This window comes from Varanus komodoensis, unplaced genomic scaffold, assembly GCF_004798865.1.
Source record: "Varanus komodoensis strain SLA01 unplaced genomic scaffold, ASM479886v1 scaffold3, whole genome shotgun sequence".
In the NCBI taxonomy this organism is placed as follows: Eukaryota; Metazoa; Chordata; class Lepidosauria; order Squamata; family Varanidae; genus Varanus; species Varanus komodoensis.
Genome location: NW_025335761.1, coordinates 26,556,286 through 26,578,303, shown reverse-complemented (window position 1 = coordinate 26,578,303; position 22,018 = coordinate 26,556,286). Strand labels below are relative to the sequence as shown.

Sequence of the window (22,018 nt, the reverse complement as noted above, 5' to 3'; positions counted from 1 at the left end):
ATGGGAGTTCTAATGCAGTACAGTTGGAGAGCACCAGATATGGGAAGGCTGCTTTAGCCACTGTACCACACTGTCTCTGACTTAGGGCATTCTGGAAGGCCTAATTTTACTTTTAAAAGGTTTGCTTTCAATTGCTCCTGCTGGCTTTCAGTATTTCAGAAATAACATCTAAATAGTTAATTGTGCTTATTTAATATGATATATTTTAATATATTTCTGAGTAAACTGTTCTGGGTACAATTATAGAAAACAGAGATATAAATAATTCGTTACACAAGGCACCTGGGAAACTGTTAATTGTGATGCATTTAAGTATTGGTGCAATATTTGGGGGGTGTAGGAGATAAATGGCAATAATTCAGGTAAATTAAAGAAGAAATCGCACATTGTCAACCAATGTTGCTTCCCCTCTCTGCTAATCAGAGCTTCACACAATCAGTTTAACTTCAGTGTAAGCACACACAGATTGGAACTGTGGCAATTCAGGGTTGAATCTGGTCTTGAAAGAAGCTGTGCAGGCTGGAGGAGTGGGGGAGACTTGGAATGTCTAAATTCCAGACATTTAGACGAGAGAAGCAGAGGTGCTTTTCTTAAGGCCAGACTCCCCAAGTGCTTAGGCAGCCTCTGAGAATAAGCAAGATATACAGCTATTGGGAAGGGGCTTGGGACAGGGGAGTTTTAAAGAGACAGATGAAGCAGGTATGATCTCCACCCCATGGCACAATATTAACAGAGGGCAGCCCAATTAGAGGATCAGTGTGTTTGTTTCCAAAAGGCCCCTCCCAAAAGGATGGGGCCCAGGAATGCTCAGAACCCAAACACTTTGCTGTGTGCATTCTCACAGATTCATTCAGGGTGACTGTGCTTCTGGAAAACACTTTGCTGAATAAAAAAATGCAAAGAAAGGGAGGAAAACTAGCTCACAATAAGCAAAATGGTTCGTTCAGTTTTTAAAGTCATCACTATATTGACACATTATTTATTTGTTTTGTTATTAATTTAATGTCTGTACTGCCCAACAGCTGAAGCTTTCAGAGTGATTTACAACAGTTTGTAAAATACAATAAAATGTCATAATTGCCAAAATGCAAACATGTACATCCAAATTAAAAAGTGTAAGAAGACTTGGTGGAGAATAGATCTTTAAACAACTGGGATGGGTAGTCCCTCAAGTCCTTAAATAGTCTCATATCTGTAACTGGCTGTCTTACTCTGGCACTGAAAATATGCCAGTGTTGGTTCCAAGTGGACCTCAGTGGGGAGGTCATTCCTTGGCCAAGCCACAACTGAGGAAGTCCTTCCCCTTGTTGCCACACCTGGAGTTGGCACATAGAGGAAGGCCCCAGGTGCTGATTGTAGTATAGATTATGGGTGCGAGAGGTTCTCCTTCTAGTATTGTGGTCCCAAAGCTTGTAAGGCTTTACAGGTTAAAACAAGCACCTTGAAACAGGCTCCGGTGCACATAGGCAGCCAGTACATGTGGGTCATAACTGGTCTTTTATGTTAGGACCTGTAAGTCCCAGTTATTAATCTGGTTGCCACATTTGCACAAGCTGCGGCCTCTGAGCAGTCTTCAAGGACAGTCCTACTTGGACTCCATTGTAGTAATCGAATTTAGAGATTACCTGAGTATAGATTACCAGCTTTTACCTTTTCGAATAGCCAGAGCAGGTAGAAGGTACCCTGTGCTGCTAAGGCCACCTGAGCCACAAGTAACAAAGATAGTTCAAGAAGAGTTCCCCAGCTATGAACCCTCTCCTTCAAGGGGAGTGCAGCCCATGCAGAACAAGATGAACACCCTTGATCTGGTCAGAGGACCCATTTATTAACGGTATCTCCATCCTGTCCACATTAGGTTCAGTTTGTTACCCTTTATTCGGTTTGTTACCGTTTTGCAGCCAGGTACTGGTTTAGCACATCTGCAGGCTCACCTACTGGGGATGAAGAGGATGAATAGGGAGGTTTGTCATCAGCATACCGATGCCAGTGCAGTCCAAAACTCCAGATGACCCCATTCAGCAGTCTCATTAAAGTTAAATAGCTTGGGGGACAAAACAGACCCCTGAGGAACTCCATGCTGGAGAGTCTGTGGGGTTGAACAATATTCCCTCAAGCACCACATTCTGCAGCCAGCCCTCCAAGTAGGAGCTCATACCCTGCAGAACAGTACTCCAAACTCAGACAGTCATCGTAGAAGGATACCATGGCCAGTAGAAACTGAGAAATCCAAGACAGAGTCACATTTTTCCATCTCATTCCTGTTAGAGGGTGACCAAAGCTGTTTCCATGCCTGGCCTGGCCGGAATCCTGAGTGAAACAGAACCAGGATGAGGGTTCTCATATTTGAGCTGGCTGTGGTAGCCAGATGCTGGACGTGGCTCATCTTCAAGTTCTTATTTATTTTACTATTTTTAAAAATTATATACAGAAGAAAAGCTCTCTGGATAGTTCACAGCATTAAAATATACAACCCTAAGTTCTTAACTGCACAGAAGATGGAAGAGAAGGACGGGGGCTAACTGTGACTTTGTGCTGCAGTTTTGAGGCACTTCAGAAGTGAAGTGCTGAGAGGAAGACTGACCCTTCCTCTTTCCCTGATTTCTGACTAGGATTCAAAGCTCTTCTGAGCTCTGTGTTCCTTGAGAACAATGCTGTGAAGTCAGATGAGGAACAGAATGCTCAATGGAAAAGTGAGGGCAACCAGCATGAAAAGCATTTTTGTGGATGCTTGGTTAGAGATGCACCAGATGTTCTGAGACTCAGGAGAAACTAGACTAGAGAGTAATAGCATACTGGTATTTGAAGATCAGTGACTCTGTAGTAGAAGGTGATCTAGTGTATTTTCCATAGATGTTGGAAATGTGGCTGCCAGAATTTAAATTAGGGCATTTTCTTTGGAAGTCCACAGAAAAACAAGGCGTTTCTCTGGAGACCAACAGTGTAAATAGAATGACTCATTGGTTTTGAGCAGTGTTTTAAGGGGGAAAAGAAGTGAGGTATATTGAATGTTTGAGGAATAGCAAAGTGTTGTTATCTATATTTGTAACATTTGGCTGTGAACTCCAATGCCTGTGGAGCCCTGGCTGCACCACATGCATCAGAGTGGGCAACTTGTGGCCTTCCAAATAGTTTACATACTCTTTCCATCTGGCTAGGACTAATGAGTGTTTTAAGCCAAACATCTGCAGGGCCACACAATGCTCACTTACACAGAAGGAGACGACATCTGCACAGTTGCGAAAGCCACAAGATGTGCAGAACAATTGTGGAAGGAACCCCAAGGGGAGGGGAGCTCCAAAGTAGCCCACTGTGACCTGAGCCTGCTTAATGGCTACATAATACTGAGTAGCTATCGGAGGAGGAAAAAACACTGTGGTGGGAGAGAATGGAATAGAGTATTATAGAGAAGAACATGGCCGGCTGGGACCCCAGAGACTGTGCCGAAGCGTTTCTTGCAGACTGTGTGCATAACATCTATGTTTAGTGTGTATATTAGTTCATAATGTAGTTAGGTGACAAAATCAGGATTGCTTTTTTGAAACCATCAGTGGTAGGTGTTTTATGAAGCTAAGCAACATCCACTTACAGATGATCGATCAGTTTAATAAACGACTATATTTAAAGGCCAAACAAAGCTGATGTGGGAACTCTCAGCACCCATTTGCTCCTACAATGGTAGCCTGACAGCTTCCACCCCACCTCTTCCCAGGGAACCATTTGTATGGAAAAGCTGGAGCAGAGTAAATCCGTGACATAGTCAAAATCTCTCCCACCTCAGCCTTCCTTTTGGGCAATAAATGATGTTCAGATTCCTAATCATGGAACTCCTTTGTCAAGTCCAGTTTGTCTCTGAGTCTTGTCTAACATTTAAAATGGAAAGGAAAAGAAGGACCATCAATACCCCTGCAATATGGAGTGGTCTTCTTCATGCTGCCAGCCGCTAGTCTTTCTTCCAGAATGTTCCATTCTAACTCCATCCCTTCATGGATATCTGAACCCGTCCACAGTAGATCACCAGCTCTTATTCTATGATCTCTGCACTTGCTGAGTCCTCACTGCCCTTTTTGAGAGACCAGTATCTCTTAAGTTGTTGGCATTTTTGTTTTCAGTTTGTTCTATTTTGCTTTTACAAACAAATCTTGGGTTTTCTCATGCATACTAATACCTTCCTCTCATGAGGAAGTTGTGCTGCTTTAGAGTATTAAATACTCTAGAGTTTTTATTTTAATTCAGAGTACTGCAAAAACATTTACCCCACCTTATTGTAAAGTTACAGATAAAATTATGGCATTACAGGGTTCTGTTTGTCAGGCGTTCCGACTACTGTGACCCTCATGGCTTATTGGGGGCATCCCCTGTTTATCCAGGAGCATGTGAGAAAAATGAAAATATCAGCAAACACATGTGTGTTCTGCCATACAGTGATATGATGCTATGATGAGATTGAAAGTGCTTCAGGGAAAACAGCATTTTTTTTAGTGTACCAGTGTTATTTTCTCTTCATATCTTAAGAATGAAATGCACAGAGGTATACTTATCAGTTGATGATAATGAAGAGCACACCTAGCTTATTTTTTTCTCTTTTAATGTATATGTATACATCTCATTTATATGTAGCTTTAAGTTGCCAAGTAATCAGGTGCTTGTAGTCATGTCTGTATTCAGTTTCCATGTATGCAGTATAATTTTTCATTAATCACATTCTGCTAAGAAGCAAAGAAAAGAAAAAACTAAATGCCTGGAGCACTGTGGGGAAGCTTTCTTGATTTCAGTGCTTCAACCTAAAAGTCTTTGCTGGCTAAAATGTAAACAATTGTGGTAATCATTTCCTTTTTATAACAGCTTTGAGACATCAAACACTTAATTCTGTGCATCAGATCTCATTTTGATGCCTTCAGCAGTTTATAAATATATAGAAGTCTTTTCCAGAAAAGCAATCAAGCCATTTGTCAAAAGTTTTCTGATTAGCAACAAGATTTTAAAGTTCAGCATTGCAGGCTGTTAATTTCCAAGTCTCTGTATTTGAACTTCTAGGTTGGTCTGGATTTAGAGAACTGAGTGACTAATTCTACATGTACAAGAAAGTATTAGAACAGTTTCCCAAGCTGTTTGGAAATTCTCTTTTGAAACTGACAAAAGCTTGAAAAATGGTTTGTGTTATGGCATGCAAACTGGAGCATGTGGAGGCAGGCCGGAGGAGGGGATGGTTCAAAAGACTAAAGTCAAATATCCCACCAGCTATAATTTTGTGTGTGATGAAAGTTTCTGAAATGCGTTCAGAAATTTCTAAATACTAACCATATGAATCAGTAGTTTTCTAAATATTGTTGCATTTTTAAAACCAGACTTCCTAGTCGGGTAGGAATAACCACTGGTGAATCTCGCATATTATAGAAATGGAACCTGCCTGGCTGCGCACCTGAAATCCATTGAGGCAGCTTCCAAGGGATAAGGGGTGTTTTCTGTCTATACCAGCACGGATATATCTACATTATAAACTCATGGAAATTAAATGGAAGAGGAATGTTAAGTTTGACAACGAGTGTTTCTTATTCTCTCTTCTGTAAGAAGTGGAGTTTCCTGGGTATGTGCTCCATCACCGCTGCCTTCTCTTTTTTCTCACATCCCTCAGCCAAAGTTGCCTGGTAATGAATGGATCTGCCTGTGCCATTCACCACATCGACGCAGCTTTACCTACTCCCCTCCCTTCCATCACTGAAGATCTGCCAAGGCTTAACTTTGAGCAGGAATCATCCATTGTCGGTTTCATGTTTGCATTCCCCCCCCCCATGTATTCATTACCACAGAGAGCTTGTGTGGGTGTGTTTGCCCTCTGTCTCCCCCATCATATTGGAGCCAGCATCTTCTTGCTCCCCATTGCACCACCCCACAAAGTGACTTCAGCCCACCCCTGCCTTCATAATTGGGCACAGAAGCTTCTCTGTCTGACAGCCCAGCTGATACCCTCTTCTCCGCTCTTTGCTCCAGCTTCCTTACTTGCTACCATCCCGCACACTCCCCACACCTCCCTGCTCCCTCCTGTTATTGCCCCTATTCCAGCATGCTTCAGAAAGTGCTCACACTCCTCTGGAACCCACCTGCCCTGCCTAAATCCCTTTTTCTCCTTTCCCTTCCCTCAGCCCCATTTATGGCCTGAAACATGCTCTGGCCCATCCTCTCTCAATTGGATCTGCCTTGTCTCATTGATATAGGAATCTTCTTCTCTGTGCCAATCTCTTCTTGGAAGGTCTTTCCTGGTGACTGCATCTCTCCTTTCTGCACCACCTGGCAGTCCACATTCCAGCTTTCTGACTCTGTGCTTGCTTACGTCTTTTCCCATCTCTTTTGGTCAGCATCAAAGATGGGGGGACTTCTGAAGAGGACACTTCTCTCCAGTTTTTCCACCAAGGCAGGTGCAGAATGATTCCTCCCAAACACCCTATCCTACACATCGAGCAGCCTCCTCTTGGAACTCACTGCTCCTTGCAGTGCCATAGTATAGAAACATCTATAGTCATGCTCCTCAGACTGCTACAGAAGGCATGTGGAGGGAGAGCACCAATTGGAACGTGTGCCAGACCACTGAGTCTGGTGAAGGTAGGACACTGCAGGAGGCAAGGAGATAAGGATGTCGGTGCTGAAGGAATATGTTGTGGGAGCTCAAGTGCCTGAAGCAGGTTGCTGGGAAGTGAAGGAGAGCTCTAAAGAAAGAATGGTTGGTCCTGCAGTGCCTAGATGGAAGCTTCTTTTAGTGGTGGGGACATCTGGTGGTCTGGAGACAGTGGTAGGGGCTGTGCCACACAGCCAGATGCTTTTGTCTGGGCAGGATACAGCTCTGTCCTTCCAGAGGTGAAGAAAATGGGTCGTGAGGACTTCCTGGATGGGAACTAGGTGGACTTCATGGGCTGGATCCCACTTCTGTTGCTAGCCCAAGTGCGTTAGTGGAGGCTGGAAGGCTGGCCAGTGCCTGCAGTTGCCACTGTGTCCTGGAAACTCTGTAGAAGTTGTGTTTCCAGATAGTGTAAGGCATGGTCTCAGCTTTGGGGATTATAAAAAGCCATAATGATAAGCTGAAACTATAAACTGTTATTTGTTATCATGGTTTCTATAAACCAAATGTACCACCCTGAAATGCCATGAGTGTGATGATGATGTTCGTCCATCATTTTCGATGAGGACCTTGACATCTAATGGGTTGTGAGCTGTCCACTGTGTGTCCGCAGGTGGCTGGTAAGGCCGATATGGGCACTTACATTTGCAACTCTGGCTTTACGGAGTGCTCGCTTCTCTTGTGCTATGGTTGTCCTTCTGGCTTCAGATGTTTGGCAGCCTTGGTGGATCAGCATGCACCATGTCGATCAGTCTTGGGGCAGGGTCTCCCAGGAGGTGGTGTCGATAACCAGGTACTTGAGAGAGGCTTTCAGCGTGTCTTCGTATCGCTTCTTTTATCCCCCGTTTGATCGCTTTCCTTGAGACAGCTCACCATAGAAGAGCTGTTTGGGGATGGAGTGGTCTGGCATCCTTGCAACATGGCCTGCCCAGTGTGTCTGGGCTATCAGTAGGGTGTGAACTGAGGGCAGGCCTGCTCTGGAGAGGACTTCTGTGTCTGGCACCTTGTCCTGCCACCAGATCTTCAAAAGTCTGTGGAGACAAGTCATGTGGAAGTGGTTCAGTTGCCTAGCATGTCTCCTGTATACAGTCCAAGTCTCACTGGCATACATCAGGGTGGTTAGCACTACTGCTCGGTAGACTTTAAGCTTTGTAGCAAGGCTTATTCCATGGTGTCCCACACTTTGGTCAGCAGTCTGCTGAATGCAGAGCTTGCCTTGGTGATTCTGCAGTTGACCTTGATGTCAATTGTCACTGCACAGGAAAGGGTGCTGCCAAGGTATGTAAATTGGTCCACTGCTTGCAGCTTTTGTCCCTTCACTGTGATGGTGGGCTCTTGGTGTTGGGCTGTCAGAGCTGACTGATGCATCACTTTGGTTTTCTTTGTGTTGATGAGGAGGCCGAGGTTGTCGCATGCTGCTGCGAATTTGTCCATGCTGGCTTGCATTTCCTGCTCTGATCCAGTATTCAGGGCACAGTCGTCAGCAAAAAGGAGGTCTCATAGCACAGTCTCCTTTTTCATGGTGACAGCCTGGAGTCTTCGCAGGTTGAACAGTTTTCCATTGGTCCTGTATTTCAGGCTGACTCCCAAGGAATTGTTCTGAAAGGTGTCTGTCAGCATGGCTGAAAATATTATGCTGAACAGGGTCGGTGCCAGCACGCACCCTTGCTTGACTCCGTTTGTGATGGGAAAGGCCTCTGACGCTTCTCCATCATCCAAAACACGAGCCGTCATGCCGTCATGGAACTGACGTACCATCAGGATGAATCTATCAGGGCACCCAAACTTCGACATGATAATAAGACAGACAAACATGGAACAATCACTGTGGCCTCTTGTGCCATGAGAACCCAGCCTGTGTCAACAATACTGGACTAGCTGGACTAAAGGTCGGACTCAGTATAGGAAAGCTTCCTATATTCCTGGCAGTAGACTATATTTAGTTGCTTCCAGTCTCTGCCAGACCATGACAGAGGAACAGGCAGGAGGGAAGAAGGATGCTGACAAGCTTGGCATGTGTTCACACAAAAAAGCATAGCTTAATTGTTTCAGCACTTAGGCAGCACCAATTTATTAACAGTAAAAGTGCCAATATTTAACCTTCTGCACCTGGGCTACATCTTATCAGCACGTCAGCGAACCATTCTGGAGTCTGTGTAATGTTAGTCAATTCGGTCTTTTAGCAGATGCCTTTTTTAATTCAGTCCTGTTTACTTTGTGATTTAGTGTCCAGTGATTCCATCTGGGATTCAGTTGGGGATAGAACTGTGATAAAATTTTCAGTGTACCTGATTATGCAATAATTTCAGCCACTGAATAACCTGGTCATCTTAATCTACCAATGTTTAATGATCTTCCACAGAGCCAGAGCTTGCTTCTTTCACACATTTTAAATAATTCTGTCACGAAGCCTGTAGGGGCTTCTGCTACTACCCTACTCCAATTCCCTGGCTGGTGGATTTTGTATATAAGGGAATGAACAACCCTTAAGTTCTTATCCCTGGAACTGGGTGCCTGGCAGCAGGCCCTCTTGAGGCACCACTGGAAGATGGACTCGGCCTGTCCTCTCCTGATTTCTCATTTGCCCAAATGGTTGCACGGAGCTGCCTACTCCCAGGCTATATTATAGTAATGTCAGTCATTGGAGACACTGCATGAATGGCACAGAAGACAGTGAGACTGTAATACTCATACTCAGCTGCACTGCTGTGCCATTTTTTAATGTGATACCCATCGGATGCAAGCTTCTAATAAGCATAACTCCTTTTGTTCTACCAAATAATTAAGACAGAGCTAATCCCTCTTATCTGATTGAAATTGAAGCAGTAAAATGGTGATTACTCAGTGCCTTATTACTGACTTGCATTTAAATTGCTTTGATTAGCATACTTTGATCAGAGAATAGAGACTTGGGATTTTGAATGTATTTTAAAATCTGACTGACTTGAGACTTTAGATAATACTTCAATGTGCTACTGGTGTTCTCATAGTGGGTGATATGCACACACACAAAAGGAATAGCACACAAAGTTGTTATGATGAGCCTTTTTGGAAGGCGACATGGAAAGCAAAGACCATAGCAAGTTAATTACCCTGTACAGATCCTGTTACATTAATTGGAAAAATATTTGCATGACCAGAAAATTGTCATCATAAGAGAAGATCACAGTGAACATCCAGCAGCATTAAATAAGCAAGCTATTTGACATCAGAATTACTAAAAAAAAAGTGATGTATAAAAAATAAAAGTGTTAAACAGCACATCCAGAACAATCATATGCAAGTTTGTTCATGGTAGAGAAGCCACCACTTTCTAAGTCCTGCTGGGCCTGACTGTCGAGGACAAAAGTATTTTTTGGAGTATTTTTTGCCATTCTTGGGAGTGGTTCAGGGCTTTTGATGTAGTGAATCCAAGGTGTCATCCATGTGACCCCAACATTCTCACATTACCTCTACTTCAGGCGTAGTAGATTTCCACCACCATTCAGAAAGGACTGCCACATCCAACACCTCTCATCTGTAGTCTCCCACTTGCTTTCTTAGAAAAGTAAGTAAAAAGTTTAACTACTGACCAAGTCTCCAAGATAGTCAAGTTTGTTTTTTAACATTTAAATTCACTGGTGACACCAAACCAGTATCAAAATTAGACCGAGTACACAACTTCCTAATATGTGCATAGATCAGGTCATCATTATATTACATTTCTAATTTTGTTTTATTAAGAATATGGTTTTGAAGTAATTCTTCAAAAGATGTGATTTACCAGAAAAGATAGAACTGTTGTGCACAAGCAGTGTATTTCCAAATGGTGAACAAGAATTCCAAATGAGCTTTATTTATTTAAAATATTTATAATCCATGATATAAATAAAGTTCATGGTAGTTTGCAAAAATAACAAACTAAAGTAAAAACAGGAACACACTGAAAGGAGCAAATAATGATACAAGTAAGCAATAAAAGATATTAACAGTAACTGGAGTAAAAGCTTCATAAAACGTAATAAAAAGCCAGAATAAAGCCCCAAAAGGACTGCATATAATTATGATAGACAAGCAATAAAAGCCATTTCATTTTGACAAAAGGCCCTCCACAGATATGTGGGCAAGTTCATATGGAAGGCTGTCCATCAGATACATGGTGCTGAATAGCACAGGGCTGTAGAAAGCATAATCAGCCTTGTGAATTGTGTCTGAAAACAAATGGGAACCGGTGCAGCTTTTCTCAGCAATGGTGTGCTCTGCTTTTCTTCAATTATCAACTTGTCAGCTGCATTTTGAATACCTTTCACAGGAAACTTCACGTAGGTCCCAGTCAACCATACCAGTGGTAGATCATGGTTTAAACATCCCACAGTTACCATAACAGGTAATTGCAGTATATATCCATAGGATCAGTTCACTGAATGAGATAAGGCAGCTGCTGTTTCCCTAATTATCTACCTGACTGGGGCTTGTCATGTCCAAACCTGGGCAGCATGGCTTCTTTGTGGGTAAATAACTTCCATATAACTCTACAACCAGCTATAGTAGCTTATTTGCTGGGGTGAACTGAGTCATAGTGTCTGAATCAAAATCAAATATCACATGGGAGTAGAATATACAAAATTAATTTGAAGACCCTTCAGTAGAATGTACATCACACATTCATAAGGACTGTGATCTCTTAATCCTGTTTATATATAGTATCTACATTTCTTAAGACTTTAAAATGTATTTTTAGGCTCTTTCTAAGGAAGTGATTTAAATAATTTGGGAAAGCCTATTCCCTCACAGTTTTTACATGAATACATACTTGGTATAGAATGATTTCTTCACTAAAAATGTTATTCACTACAGAATGAAATAAACTATTTATTCTTATTCGGTACACTTTACCGAAAGCTACTTTTTATTTTCATGTGAAATGGTCAACCATTTGAAGCTCATGAATCTCTTTCAGGTTTGTCCAGCGTTCAGTAGAATATTTTTAATTTATAAATGCACAGACAACCTATCACTCTTTTAAGAATTTTCAGTTAATGGGGTGGGGATGAACATAGAAACTCAGATCCTGTTCATGGTTTTAAAGATAAAATTTTCTTCAAAGTAAATGCACAGTAGCTACTTCAATATTCCCTCTTGTGCCATGCAAGATGTATTTTTTGACATGCAAATTGTACTCACCTGGTGGAAAGAAATGGTAGTAGCCCAGTTTTTAAAATGACCCCATGTGTGACTTTAAGGCTTACCACCAGCCTGGAATTATGCACACCATTTAACCTTGTCATCATCATGGCATGATTTCATTCAATACATATGACATAATTATTGGGCCCTAAAAGGGGCTTGGGGAAGCTGCTATCCCCTAATGTCCCAGCGGTTGCTCATGGTCTGCCAGTTTTAAAGATGCTACAACTTTGGTAAACTGCCCAGAGAGTCAAAGCTTTTATCCTTTGCAAAGTAGATTTTTTGACATGGGCTCATGAACAATGGCAAGACGGAGGCAGATAGTTCAGGCATATGTCGATCTCAGATCAAGAGATTGGTGTTTCTCCTGTTTTGAAAGTTGGTGCTGCTTTTGATAGAAGAGCAGAGCAGTTTGTGGATCCCTGCTTTATTACGTCAGTAACATTCAGCTGATTTGTCTAGCTTCAGTTAGTTCTTCAGCTTCAACCATTTCCAGCCACAATGTTCCATCTTCAGTAACTCTGCAATGTGGTGTGTGTGGGGCTGCCCTTGAAGACAACTCAGAGAAGAACCCTGGTGGATCCCTCCTGGGTCTTGGGCCATGTGAGGTCCAGTGGTCACCAACATTGTCATCTTTTTGGTGCCAGGTTAAGAGCTTCTTCTACCCCAAAATATTTGATGGCATATGATGGCTCTTTGGTGTGTGTTTTTAATCCTGATATTCTATTGTTAATTGCTTTTAAGTTGTTCATATTTTTGAATGCTAAAGATTTTAAATTGTGTTGTGAACCTCCCAGAGAGCTTTGGCTTTGAGGTAGTTTGAATATGTGACAAGAATGGAACGACATCTTTGGCAATGGTGACCTGCTTAATGACTGTACTCCCTAAAATTGACTACCCTGGTGTTCACATTGCTATCTCTTCAGTGCCATGCTGAAATGTTTTGGTTCCCCCAGGCAGTTTTTTATTTATATATATATATATATATATATATATATATATATATATATATATCTCCATCCATCCTACCTTTTTCCTACAAAGGGCTCAAGGCAGCTTACATCATTCTCCTCCATCTTATCCCCACAACAACAACAACCCTGTGAGGTAGGTTGGGCTGAGAGTTTGTGACTGGCCCAAAGTCACCCAGTTGGCTCCATGGCTGAGTGGGGACTAGAATCCAGATCGTCTGAGTCCCAGTTCCATGCTCTTAACCACTACACCACACTGGCTCTTACTTATGTATCTTATGCATATAACTTATGTATCTTTTAATTATTGATGGCTTCATCTGTTTTTATTAGTATGTTATGATAATTGATTTTACAATACCCTAAAGTTCTATGTAGCATAAAGGATAATATAAAATTGTTTGAACTAAGTAAATGAAATAACCGTGCTGTCCAGGATTCTGTTTCATTTTGCATTTTTCTAAAATTCAATCATTCACTTCAATTGCAGTCCTGTATTCATTTTCTAGTGCCAAATTTTCTCTGTGAGCTCATCTTACATAGGACTGTGCAATTAGACACCTATTCTCCCCCCCCCACACACACACAGAGCTTATATTTCTATATGTTGAGATACATTTGTCAAGATGTGATGAATCAGTAAACTGTCAGTTCTGTAAACAAGGCTTTTGAAGTGTGTACAGTTAAAGAACTCATCTGAATGCTTATACACAATCTCCTTTATGTTATGTGTACAGTGACAAACAAGAAACCTGCACAAGCATCTATTACAAAAGTCAAACAGTTTGAAGGTTCCACATCTTTTGTACGAAGGTCACAGTGGATGCTAGAACAGCTTCGCCAGGTTAATGGAATAGACCCTCATCGGGTGAGTAGATGGTCCCTCAGTTGCTTCTCATTTAGTATTCTATTTCTTTCCTGTAATGCTTATTGTTGATCATTTTTCCTTGTTCCTTCTTTAATTCTATTTTGCAAAAGAAAATTGATTTGGTGACTTTTATTTATTTTTTAAGCCCACAATGGTTTTAAATGATGACTTCAGCTCTACATTTAGGATCTAAAGATCCTGAATACCCACTCAAAGCTTTAGCAAGTTCTTTCATATATACTTTGTATGTTGTACCCTATTTCTATCTTTTCACCTTTGCCATAGTAAAATGAAAACAATTCTGTCACCTCAATCTATATTTTTAAATGTCGCTTGTAGGTTTTCATGTTCTTTTCTTCCTTATTGAATGCTTATTGTGATAATATGTGCTACTTCTTTGTCCCAGTGTTACATGGAATGAATCAATTTCTCTAGGCAAGAAAAGATTTCTTTTGCATAAATATTTATCTTACATTAAGCAACTCAGAAACAGCTGAATGACTAAAAAATAAATAACAAAAATTTAGTCCTTGATTTTGGCAAGATATGCACTGTTACTTAGCATCGTTCCTTCTGCCCTTTTTCTTCGTAGATCGGAGATGAATATAGTGCAGATGTTTGCAAACAGAGCAGTGGTGGAGAATGTGTGCCCTTCCAGATATTGTTGGACTGCAGCACCCATTAACTCTAAGCTAGAATGGCAGTAGTAAGGCAAGATGGATATTGTAGGCCACCCACATGTGGAGGATTCTACATTTAGCATCATTGAGATAGGTGGCCTCATACTGCAAGCATAATTTTACATCATGTACCACCCACCTGCACCACTTACATGTCTGACCCAGTGTGTCAAGACCTATATGCCACCTCCTTCAAGATGAACTCATGCTGATGATATCCTAGAACCATGGTTACCAGTCCTGGGTCTCCAGATATTGCCAGACTACAAATCTCATCATCCCCAGTGGTCATGACTGGTATTTGTGGATGATGGAAGTGGAAGACAAAATATATTTGGGAAACACTATCCTAGTGGATCTTGTCAAATGTGGCAGCTGAAAGTGCATGCAGTCATGATGTTAGGACAGTTTCAGATCCAGATAGATTCAGTGTGTGTGCCCCACCCACCTGCATGTATTGGACGGAATGGGAGTCGTTCTGGTTAGATGGGATCTCCTACATCACATCTTCTGTTGGATTTTCTTTAGTCATCTTCTTGAATTGAACAGTAGTTAAATAGTAGTTTTTGTAAGCCGCCCCGAGGCTTTTTGCGAATGGGGCGGCATAGAAATGTTTTAAATAAGTAAGTAAATAAATAAATAAATAATATTCTACAGTGCAATTATGAGTTGAAAGAAATTTCCAAAATTTTAAAGAATTTGTAAATAATCCATTTAGACAATTTTAATTGTTTTGTTAATTAAAACATTTATATCCCGTCCTTTCCAATGAATGGCTCAGGAAGGCTTACAGAGATTAAATATCATGTACAATACAGTAATACAATAATTAAAACAATAAATAATAAACCAACATAACAACCACTTTCAAACAAAAGAAAGAAGAAATAATAAAGAATGCAGCTATGGAAATGTTAAAAACATCTAAAAAGCCTTAATTATTAAAATGATGGTTGAATAAAAAGGTCTTGACCTGGTGCCAAAATGAGTATAAAGTCGACGCCAGGCAAACCTCTCTGGGGAGCACATTCCATAGTCTAGGCACCACCGCGGAGACGGCCCTCCTCCAGGTAGACACCCTCTGGACCTCCTTCAAGGAGGGTTCCCAAAGAAAGGCCTTTCCAGCCAATCTTAAGGGGCATGTAGGGGAGGAGACATTCCTTCAGGTATTCTGGTCCCAAGACTTTTAGGGCTTTGTAGGTTAATACCAGCACCTTGAATTGGACCCAGACTTCATTTGGGAGACAGTGTAGCTGATAGAGGACCGGCATTAAATGAGAATAATGGCCGGCCCCCATCAGCAGCCTGGCAGCTCTATTTTGTACCAATTGAAGTATCCAGACCATTTTCAAGGGCAGCTCCACATAGAGCGCATTACAATAATCCAACCAGGAAGTTACCAGAGCATGTGTCACCGTTGCTAGTGCTCATCCAGGTAAGGATGCAGCTGTTGGATTAGCTGAAAGTGAAGGAAAGCGTTCCTCACCGGCACTGTCACCTGGCCTCCAATGTTTTGGAATTTTATTTCTCAAAATCTACCTTGGCAAGGGCAGCCTTATTAGATTAAACTATTAATCTAGTAATTCTTATATTATTCTTTTTAGGATTCTCCAGAATTTGATTTACTGTTTGAAAATTCTTTTGACCAATGGGTAGCAAGCACTGCATCTGAAAAATGTACATTCTTTCAAATTCTCCATCATTCCTGTCAACGGTACCTTACTGACAAAAAGCCAGAATTTGTCAATTGCCAGTCTAAAATTATTGGAGGTAAGTGTATATGTTTTCATATGAATGACTGGACCCACCTTAGGTTGTTTCATCTAATACATTTTATCTGAAAACATTGGAGTTGCTGTTCCAGTTCATTCACATTTTGATTCATATTATGTCATATTAGCTTACTTAAAACCAACCAAATATAACTATATATATGTGTGTGTGTGTGTATGTATGTATGTATGTATGTATGTTACATGGCTGGTCTTGAACCCAGACTTCCCTATATTCTAACTGCAACCATTGCTTTAAAAAAGCTGTAACATCTCAGAAGACATATTTCCTATCTAAATAATTTTTTTCATGGCTTTAATCTGTTGTGCTTTAGTGGATGAGGATATTGCCTCCAGTATGTGTCTCACTTCTTCCAGATATTGATTTAGACGCCTTCAAATTTAATTCCTTTCCCAGTGATTTTTTTCTTTCCCATTTAGCAAACATTGATTTTGCCACTATTTCTGAAAGAGCTAAATTAGAATGGCTGTTGTTGAACAATTGCAGCTTCCCTTTATGCACGGCTTTATTAGGCCAAAACATCACCATTTATTTACCAGGATTATTAATGTCAGCAGCACATGTGAGTTGCTTCAAATAGCAGAAATCTTAGTGTTGCTTTTGCAGGGTCCTGATCACTGTTCCAGTTGTGCTCATTGTTGCTTCCATTTCTTATAGTTAGGTATGTTCACTCTTAACTCACAGAAACATAGAATAGAATAGCCAAGAAGGCCATTGAGTCCAACCTCCTGTCATTGCATGACACCAGTTCACACCATTCCATTCAGATGACTATCCAGTTTCTTTTTGAATGTCTCTAGTGTGGGAGATTCCATGACCTCTCTAGGCGACTGGTTGCACTGTTGAATTACTCTAACAGTTAGGAAACCATTCTGATACCTAGCTTGAGTCTGGTTTGTTTCGACTTGATTATTCCTTGAGTGTCCTACACTCTGGTATGTGCAAGCAGAGAGTTTGTCCTTCCTCTTTGTGACAGCCTTTTAGGTACTTGTCACAAACTATTATATTATCCCTCAGTCTTCTCAAGGCTGAATATACTCAGTTCTCTGTCTCTCCTCATAGTGCAGTGTTTCCAAACCCTGGATCATCTTTGTTGCCCTCCTCTGAACCCTTTCCAAGTTTTCTGCATCTTTCTTAAGTTTGAGTGCCCAGAACTTGGCACAGTAGCCTAGATGAGGTCTGACTAGTACTTCTCATGATCTGGAAGTGATGCTTCTATTAACGGATCCCAAAATAGCATTTGCTCTTTTGGAGCTGCATTGCATTGTTGGCTAATAACAGTGTTGTCCATAATAACTCCAAGATCTTTTTCTTTTGCAGCACTGTTGAGCTAAGCATTCCCCATCTTGTATTTGTAGGACTTGTCATTTGTCCCTATTGAATCTCATTCTGTTGTTTTCAGCCCAGAATTCAAGCTTATCTCGATCGCCCTGGATCTTCTTTCTGTCTTCGAGGTTGTTAGCTGTTCCACCCAGTTTTATATTGCCTTCAATTTGATTATTATTCCTTGTACTTCCTCATATCATTAATAAAGATGTTGAAGAGCACTGGGCCTAGGACTGTACCCTGTGGCACTCCACTAGTTACCTCTCTCGACTTGGAGAAGGTGCCATTGATGAGCACTCTCTTTGTCTGATTTAGTAACCAATTTTGGATCCGCCTAATGGTTGTTCTATCTAGCCCACTTTGCTAGTTTGTTTAACAGAAAGTTATGGGCATATGTTGGAAGCTTTGCTAAAGTCAAGATAGATTAATGTCCATAATGTTTGCACTGTCCATTTGGGAGGTTATCTAGTCAAAAAATTATATTAAATGAGTCTGACAGGATTTATTCTTGATAAATCCATATTGACTTTTATTAATCATTGCATTCTCTAATTGAATTGCCCACTGAAGTGTTTAGGCAAAATATTAGAGCTGGTTTTAAATATTCCACCTTGATGCTGTGCCCCAAATATGCTCCTTATTCACTGTCCCCTGGCCTCCAAAGAGAACAAGCCCTGCAGCACAATTGAAAATTGCATCAAAGTTCCTGTAATTTAGAGCTAGCTGAAGTTCAGAGATTTGCAACCTCTCTGCTGATACATCGCCAGGTACTATTTCCTCTAAATGTTGGACAGTACATAGCTGTTTATACTTGTGCTTTAGCAAATAAGCACCAACTAATGGTATATATTTTCATCTCTTAAAATGTATGAAACATTATTTACTGTATCAATGCCTTCTAAATAATGTGAAATCAGTCTCTGCAAAAAGGATTGGGAACATTGAAAAGGCTGATACTGTTATTAAGGCTGTGGGTTAACCCTATTGCTCACAGTCATTTTTGTGCATGGAGATGTGATTTTTTTGTTGTTTCATCTCTGTTTTGGATGTCTCCTTCATGTTTAGCCCTAGGATTTTGAGAACCAAATGGATAGAGAGTTCTCAGACTAGTTAATAGTGAAATATTATTAACCGCCTGGTGCCAACTCTCTACTAGGCACAAGGTAAAGACCTTTTTATTTACCCATCATTCTAATAATTAAATTAACAATTTCCTGAAAATTCTCTGTTGACATTTTTCATATTCTAACATATTATGTTGTACAAAATTTGGTATATTGATAAGAGTATTTATATGGTCTGAGGAAAGGTGGGGTAGAAGCAGTATTTTGCTATTATTCAATTATCCCACATTTATTTATTAAATATTGTTTCATTTATTAAATCTCTATGCCACCCAATAGGCAAAGCTCCCTGAGTAGCTTGCAACACTGAAACTCAAAAAAGCAATATAATAGAAATCTATTCACATATTATATATTTTTCTAAGTTTAGTTGGATAAGCACAAATATAAATGAATAATTACAAAATTTTTGACCTAAGAACTTGGTGTAAAGCAGAAGGAGGGCTTGTCATAGGGATCTGAATGAAGGGTATGTCAAAGCTAAAAGACATTATTTTGCTATATCTTCTTATACCTCCTTGAGATAGAGAATAAAATGTGTTGTGAAAAAACAGGACTAGCAGAATAGCCATTGTGCCCTCAGCAAAAGCTCTCCTTGCAGACACTGAAAGCAGACACAGTGAGGGCTGCATGGAGGAATGCTGGAATGCCTTCCTGTGCTGCTCAGGTCCAGGTTTCTCCCTCTGTAGGAGGCCCATACAGAGAACCTCTGGTGGAAATCTAGAGTTTGATAAAGAAAGCTGTGTGCTCTCCTGATAATAGCTTTCATTTCAGAAGGCAAGTTGGGGTTATTGTTTTTAGAAATGGCATCATGATATCAGAATCTTAGCATTTCTGCATTTCTCTGTATGTGTAGTCCTGCCAGCAATAATTAAACAAGTGCTAATTGACTCTGTCAAAACAGGAGCTGGAGGAAATTCAGAACTACCTTTTTTGTAATAATGTGAAAGGTCTTGGCTATTATGAGTTGCCTCCGGTGATATGGCTGGTCCATTATGCACTCATTCAAAACCAAAACCATTTAACTGTGTGCGTAAGCAACAATGAAAAAATAATATCTCACTGAGTTTAAGTCTGTTGTGTTTAGGGCTGTTATAATTAGCTATTTACAAGTATTAGTGTGAGGCTGGGAACGATTGACGGCAAAAGGAGAAGAAGGGGACGGCAGAGGATGAGGTGGCTAGATGGAGTCACTGGAGCAGTGAGTGTAGGCTTAGGTAGACTCCAAGGGATGCTGGAGGACAGGAGAGCCTGGAGGAATGTTGTCCATGGGGTTGTGATGGGTCGGGCACAACTTTGCAACTAAACAAAAAGTATTGGTACACAGTGTCCTGTAGTGAGCCTGGTGAAAAGGTCTGTAGGATAGCAATCAAAGTCTTAGAACCAAAGAGGCAAATCTCTGGTCCAACATGAAGCCCATGGAATGCCCTTGGGCCATTCAGGATCACCTTCTTCAGAGTGCTGGTCTGTAACTAAAATGGAATACAGGCTAGGTTTGTGGTGTTGATAATGATATAGAAATTAAATGGCATGCTTGTGTCTCTGCATTGTTGAGGAACATGATGCCACTCAAGTCAGTTTGATAAGCCAAAGCTATCCAGTGGGTAGAATTAAGGAAATTGGTCCATTGATTTACTCAGTAATTTTCTCAGAGCTACAGTTTGCCATCCAAAATTCATCACAAGGTCATGATGTAAAATAATTGACAGTGTGACATATTACAGAAATCCCTGTATACATTGACCATTAAACTGTGAATATTGTAAGTTCAGCAGATCCAACAAAGACATCTTTTTTTAATTGTTTTGTTGTTGTTGAATTATTATTTTCTTAAAATGTGTAAACCATCGTGAAAATGTTAATGAAAGATGGTGTAGAACAGGGGTGTCCAACCAGCGGGCCATGGGCCACATGCGGCCAAGGATGGCTATGAATGTGACCCAACATTGTAAAATTGTAAACTTAAATAAAACATGATAAGATTTTTTTTGTGATTTTGTTTGTAACTCAATTGCATGGTTCTCAAGTGTGAACTTAGATGACAGCGTTGTGTCGCAATGTCACATAAAATAAACCTACGTATGTTCTCGCTATTTGTACACATGCATGGCTTCAGTTTTACGGTGGTGTGCAGGTACCAGTGTGTTATCTTCCAAGTGCAGACAGTTGAATTGACACCATCAGATGTTAGATGTGCTCTTGGTGACTTGGCAAGTGAAACACAGCTATTATCAATAATATTTCAACCTTTTGTTGCAAACAGTTTTTTGCCTTTTGGCACATTGGATAAACACAGTCCTGTGAACAGTGAAAAATATGTACAAGAATTTGAAAACATTTCAAAATTTCTGGGAAAATAATCACTATTTTGGTATATTTGCATCTCCATTTTCAGTCACCCTGCCTATTTTCAAATAGAATGCATAGAGCTGCAATCTGATATTCAACTTAAAAAAATATATATCATGGACTTTTATAGGTCCTATCTTCCCAGAGACAAATATCTCTTGCTTCACAATCACTCCCTGTTCATGGATTTGCATTTTGGCAGCACCTACATTTGTGAGCTACTATTTTCAAGAATGAAGCACACTAAGAGTAAAATTAGAACCAAAATATCTGATGATCACCTTGAGAACTCTCTGAGAATTGCAACCACTTCCATTGAACCAGATATTGATGCATTAGTTTCTCAAATGCAATGTCAAATATCCCACTAGTTTTATGTTGCCCTCTTTTTTTCTACTTTTATAGTAAAAATATCAAAAAGTCAGTGAAGTTTTATTACTTAGAAATATGTTCATTTTCTATATTAGTGTTCACAAACTTAGGGCCTGCTCTATGATTTTAAAAGACGCTCTGAATGGGGTGCCACATAGTTAGGGCCTGTTTGCTTATTTGCGGTAATGGATATCACAAAAATTATGAGTAGACCTTTTTTTTTTCTTCATCAGCTTTTGTTAGTGTTTGTGCATTTAATGTATGGCACAAGACAATTTGTGTTCTTGCAAAGTGGCCCAGAGAAGCCAAAAGGTTGGAAACCCCTGGAATAGAAATTTTTAAAATACATAATCTCCTGTGGCACAGGTTTCATAGGTTCTTCTTACTACTGTAAATGAAAATACAAAAACTTGTATGTATGAATACATACATGTGTTTGGCACTCAGGAACAACAGTGTCATGATTTTGGGAATGAAGGGGAGAAATGTGGCACTCATGTAGTAAAGGATGCTTTTTTCTTAGACTGGGAAAGCATTTTCTCCCTGCTTTTGACCATCTATTCCTGAAATGCAGTCGCCATTAGAGAATGTGACTGTTTCTCCACAATTGAGCATTAATCATTAAAGATAGAGCAAAACTGTTAAGCCCATTTTGCTGCCAGTAGTTGCTTAGCAGCCAATAAAACATTTTGTCATGTTCCTTTCATTACGGGGTGATGTTAAAGTGTACCGTTTTATATTGCCTAAAATGCTAAAGA

The 22,018-nt window shown here is 40.4% G+C and overlaps 1 protein-coding gene across 1 annotated transcript in view; it reads left to right on the top strand.

Moving 5' to 3' along the window:
- STXBP6 (syntaxin binding protein 6) overlaps nt 1–22,018 on the top strand; it is a 126,513-nt gene that overhangs the window by 80,346 nt on the left and 24,149 nt on the right. Inside the window, exons 3-4 of the mRNA XM_044436591.1 lie at nt 13,485–13,615; nt 15,900–16,065. Coding sequence (XP_044292526.1) covers nt 13,485–13,615; nt 15,900–16,065 — 297 coding nt within the window. The remainder of the gene's footprint in view (nt 1–13,484; nt 13,616–15,899; nt 16,066–22,018) is intronic.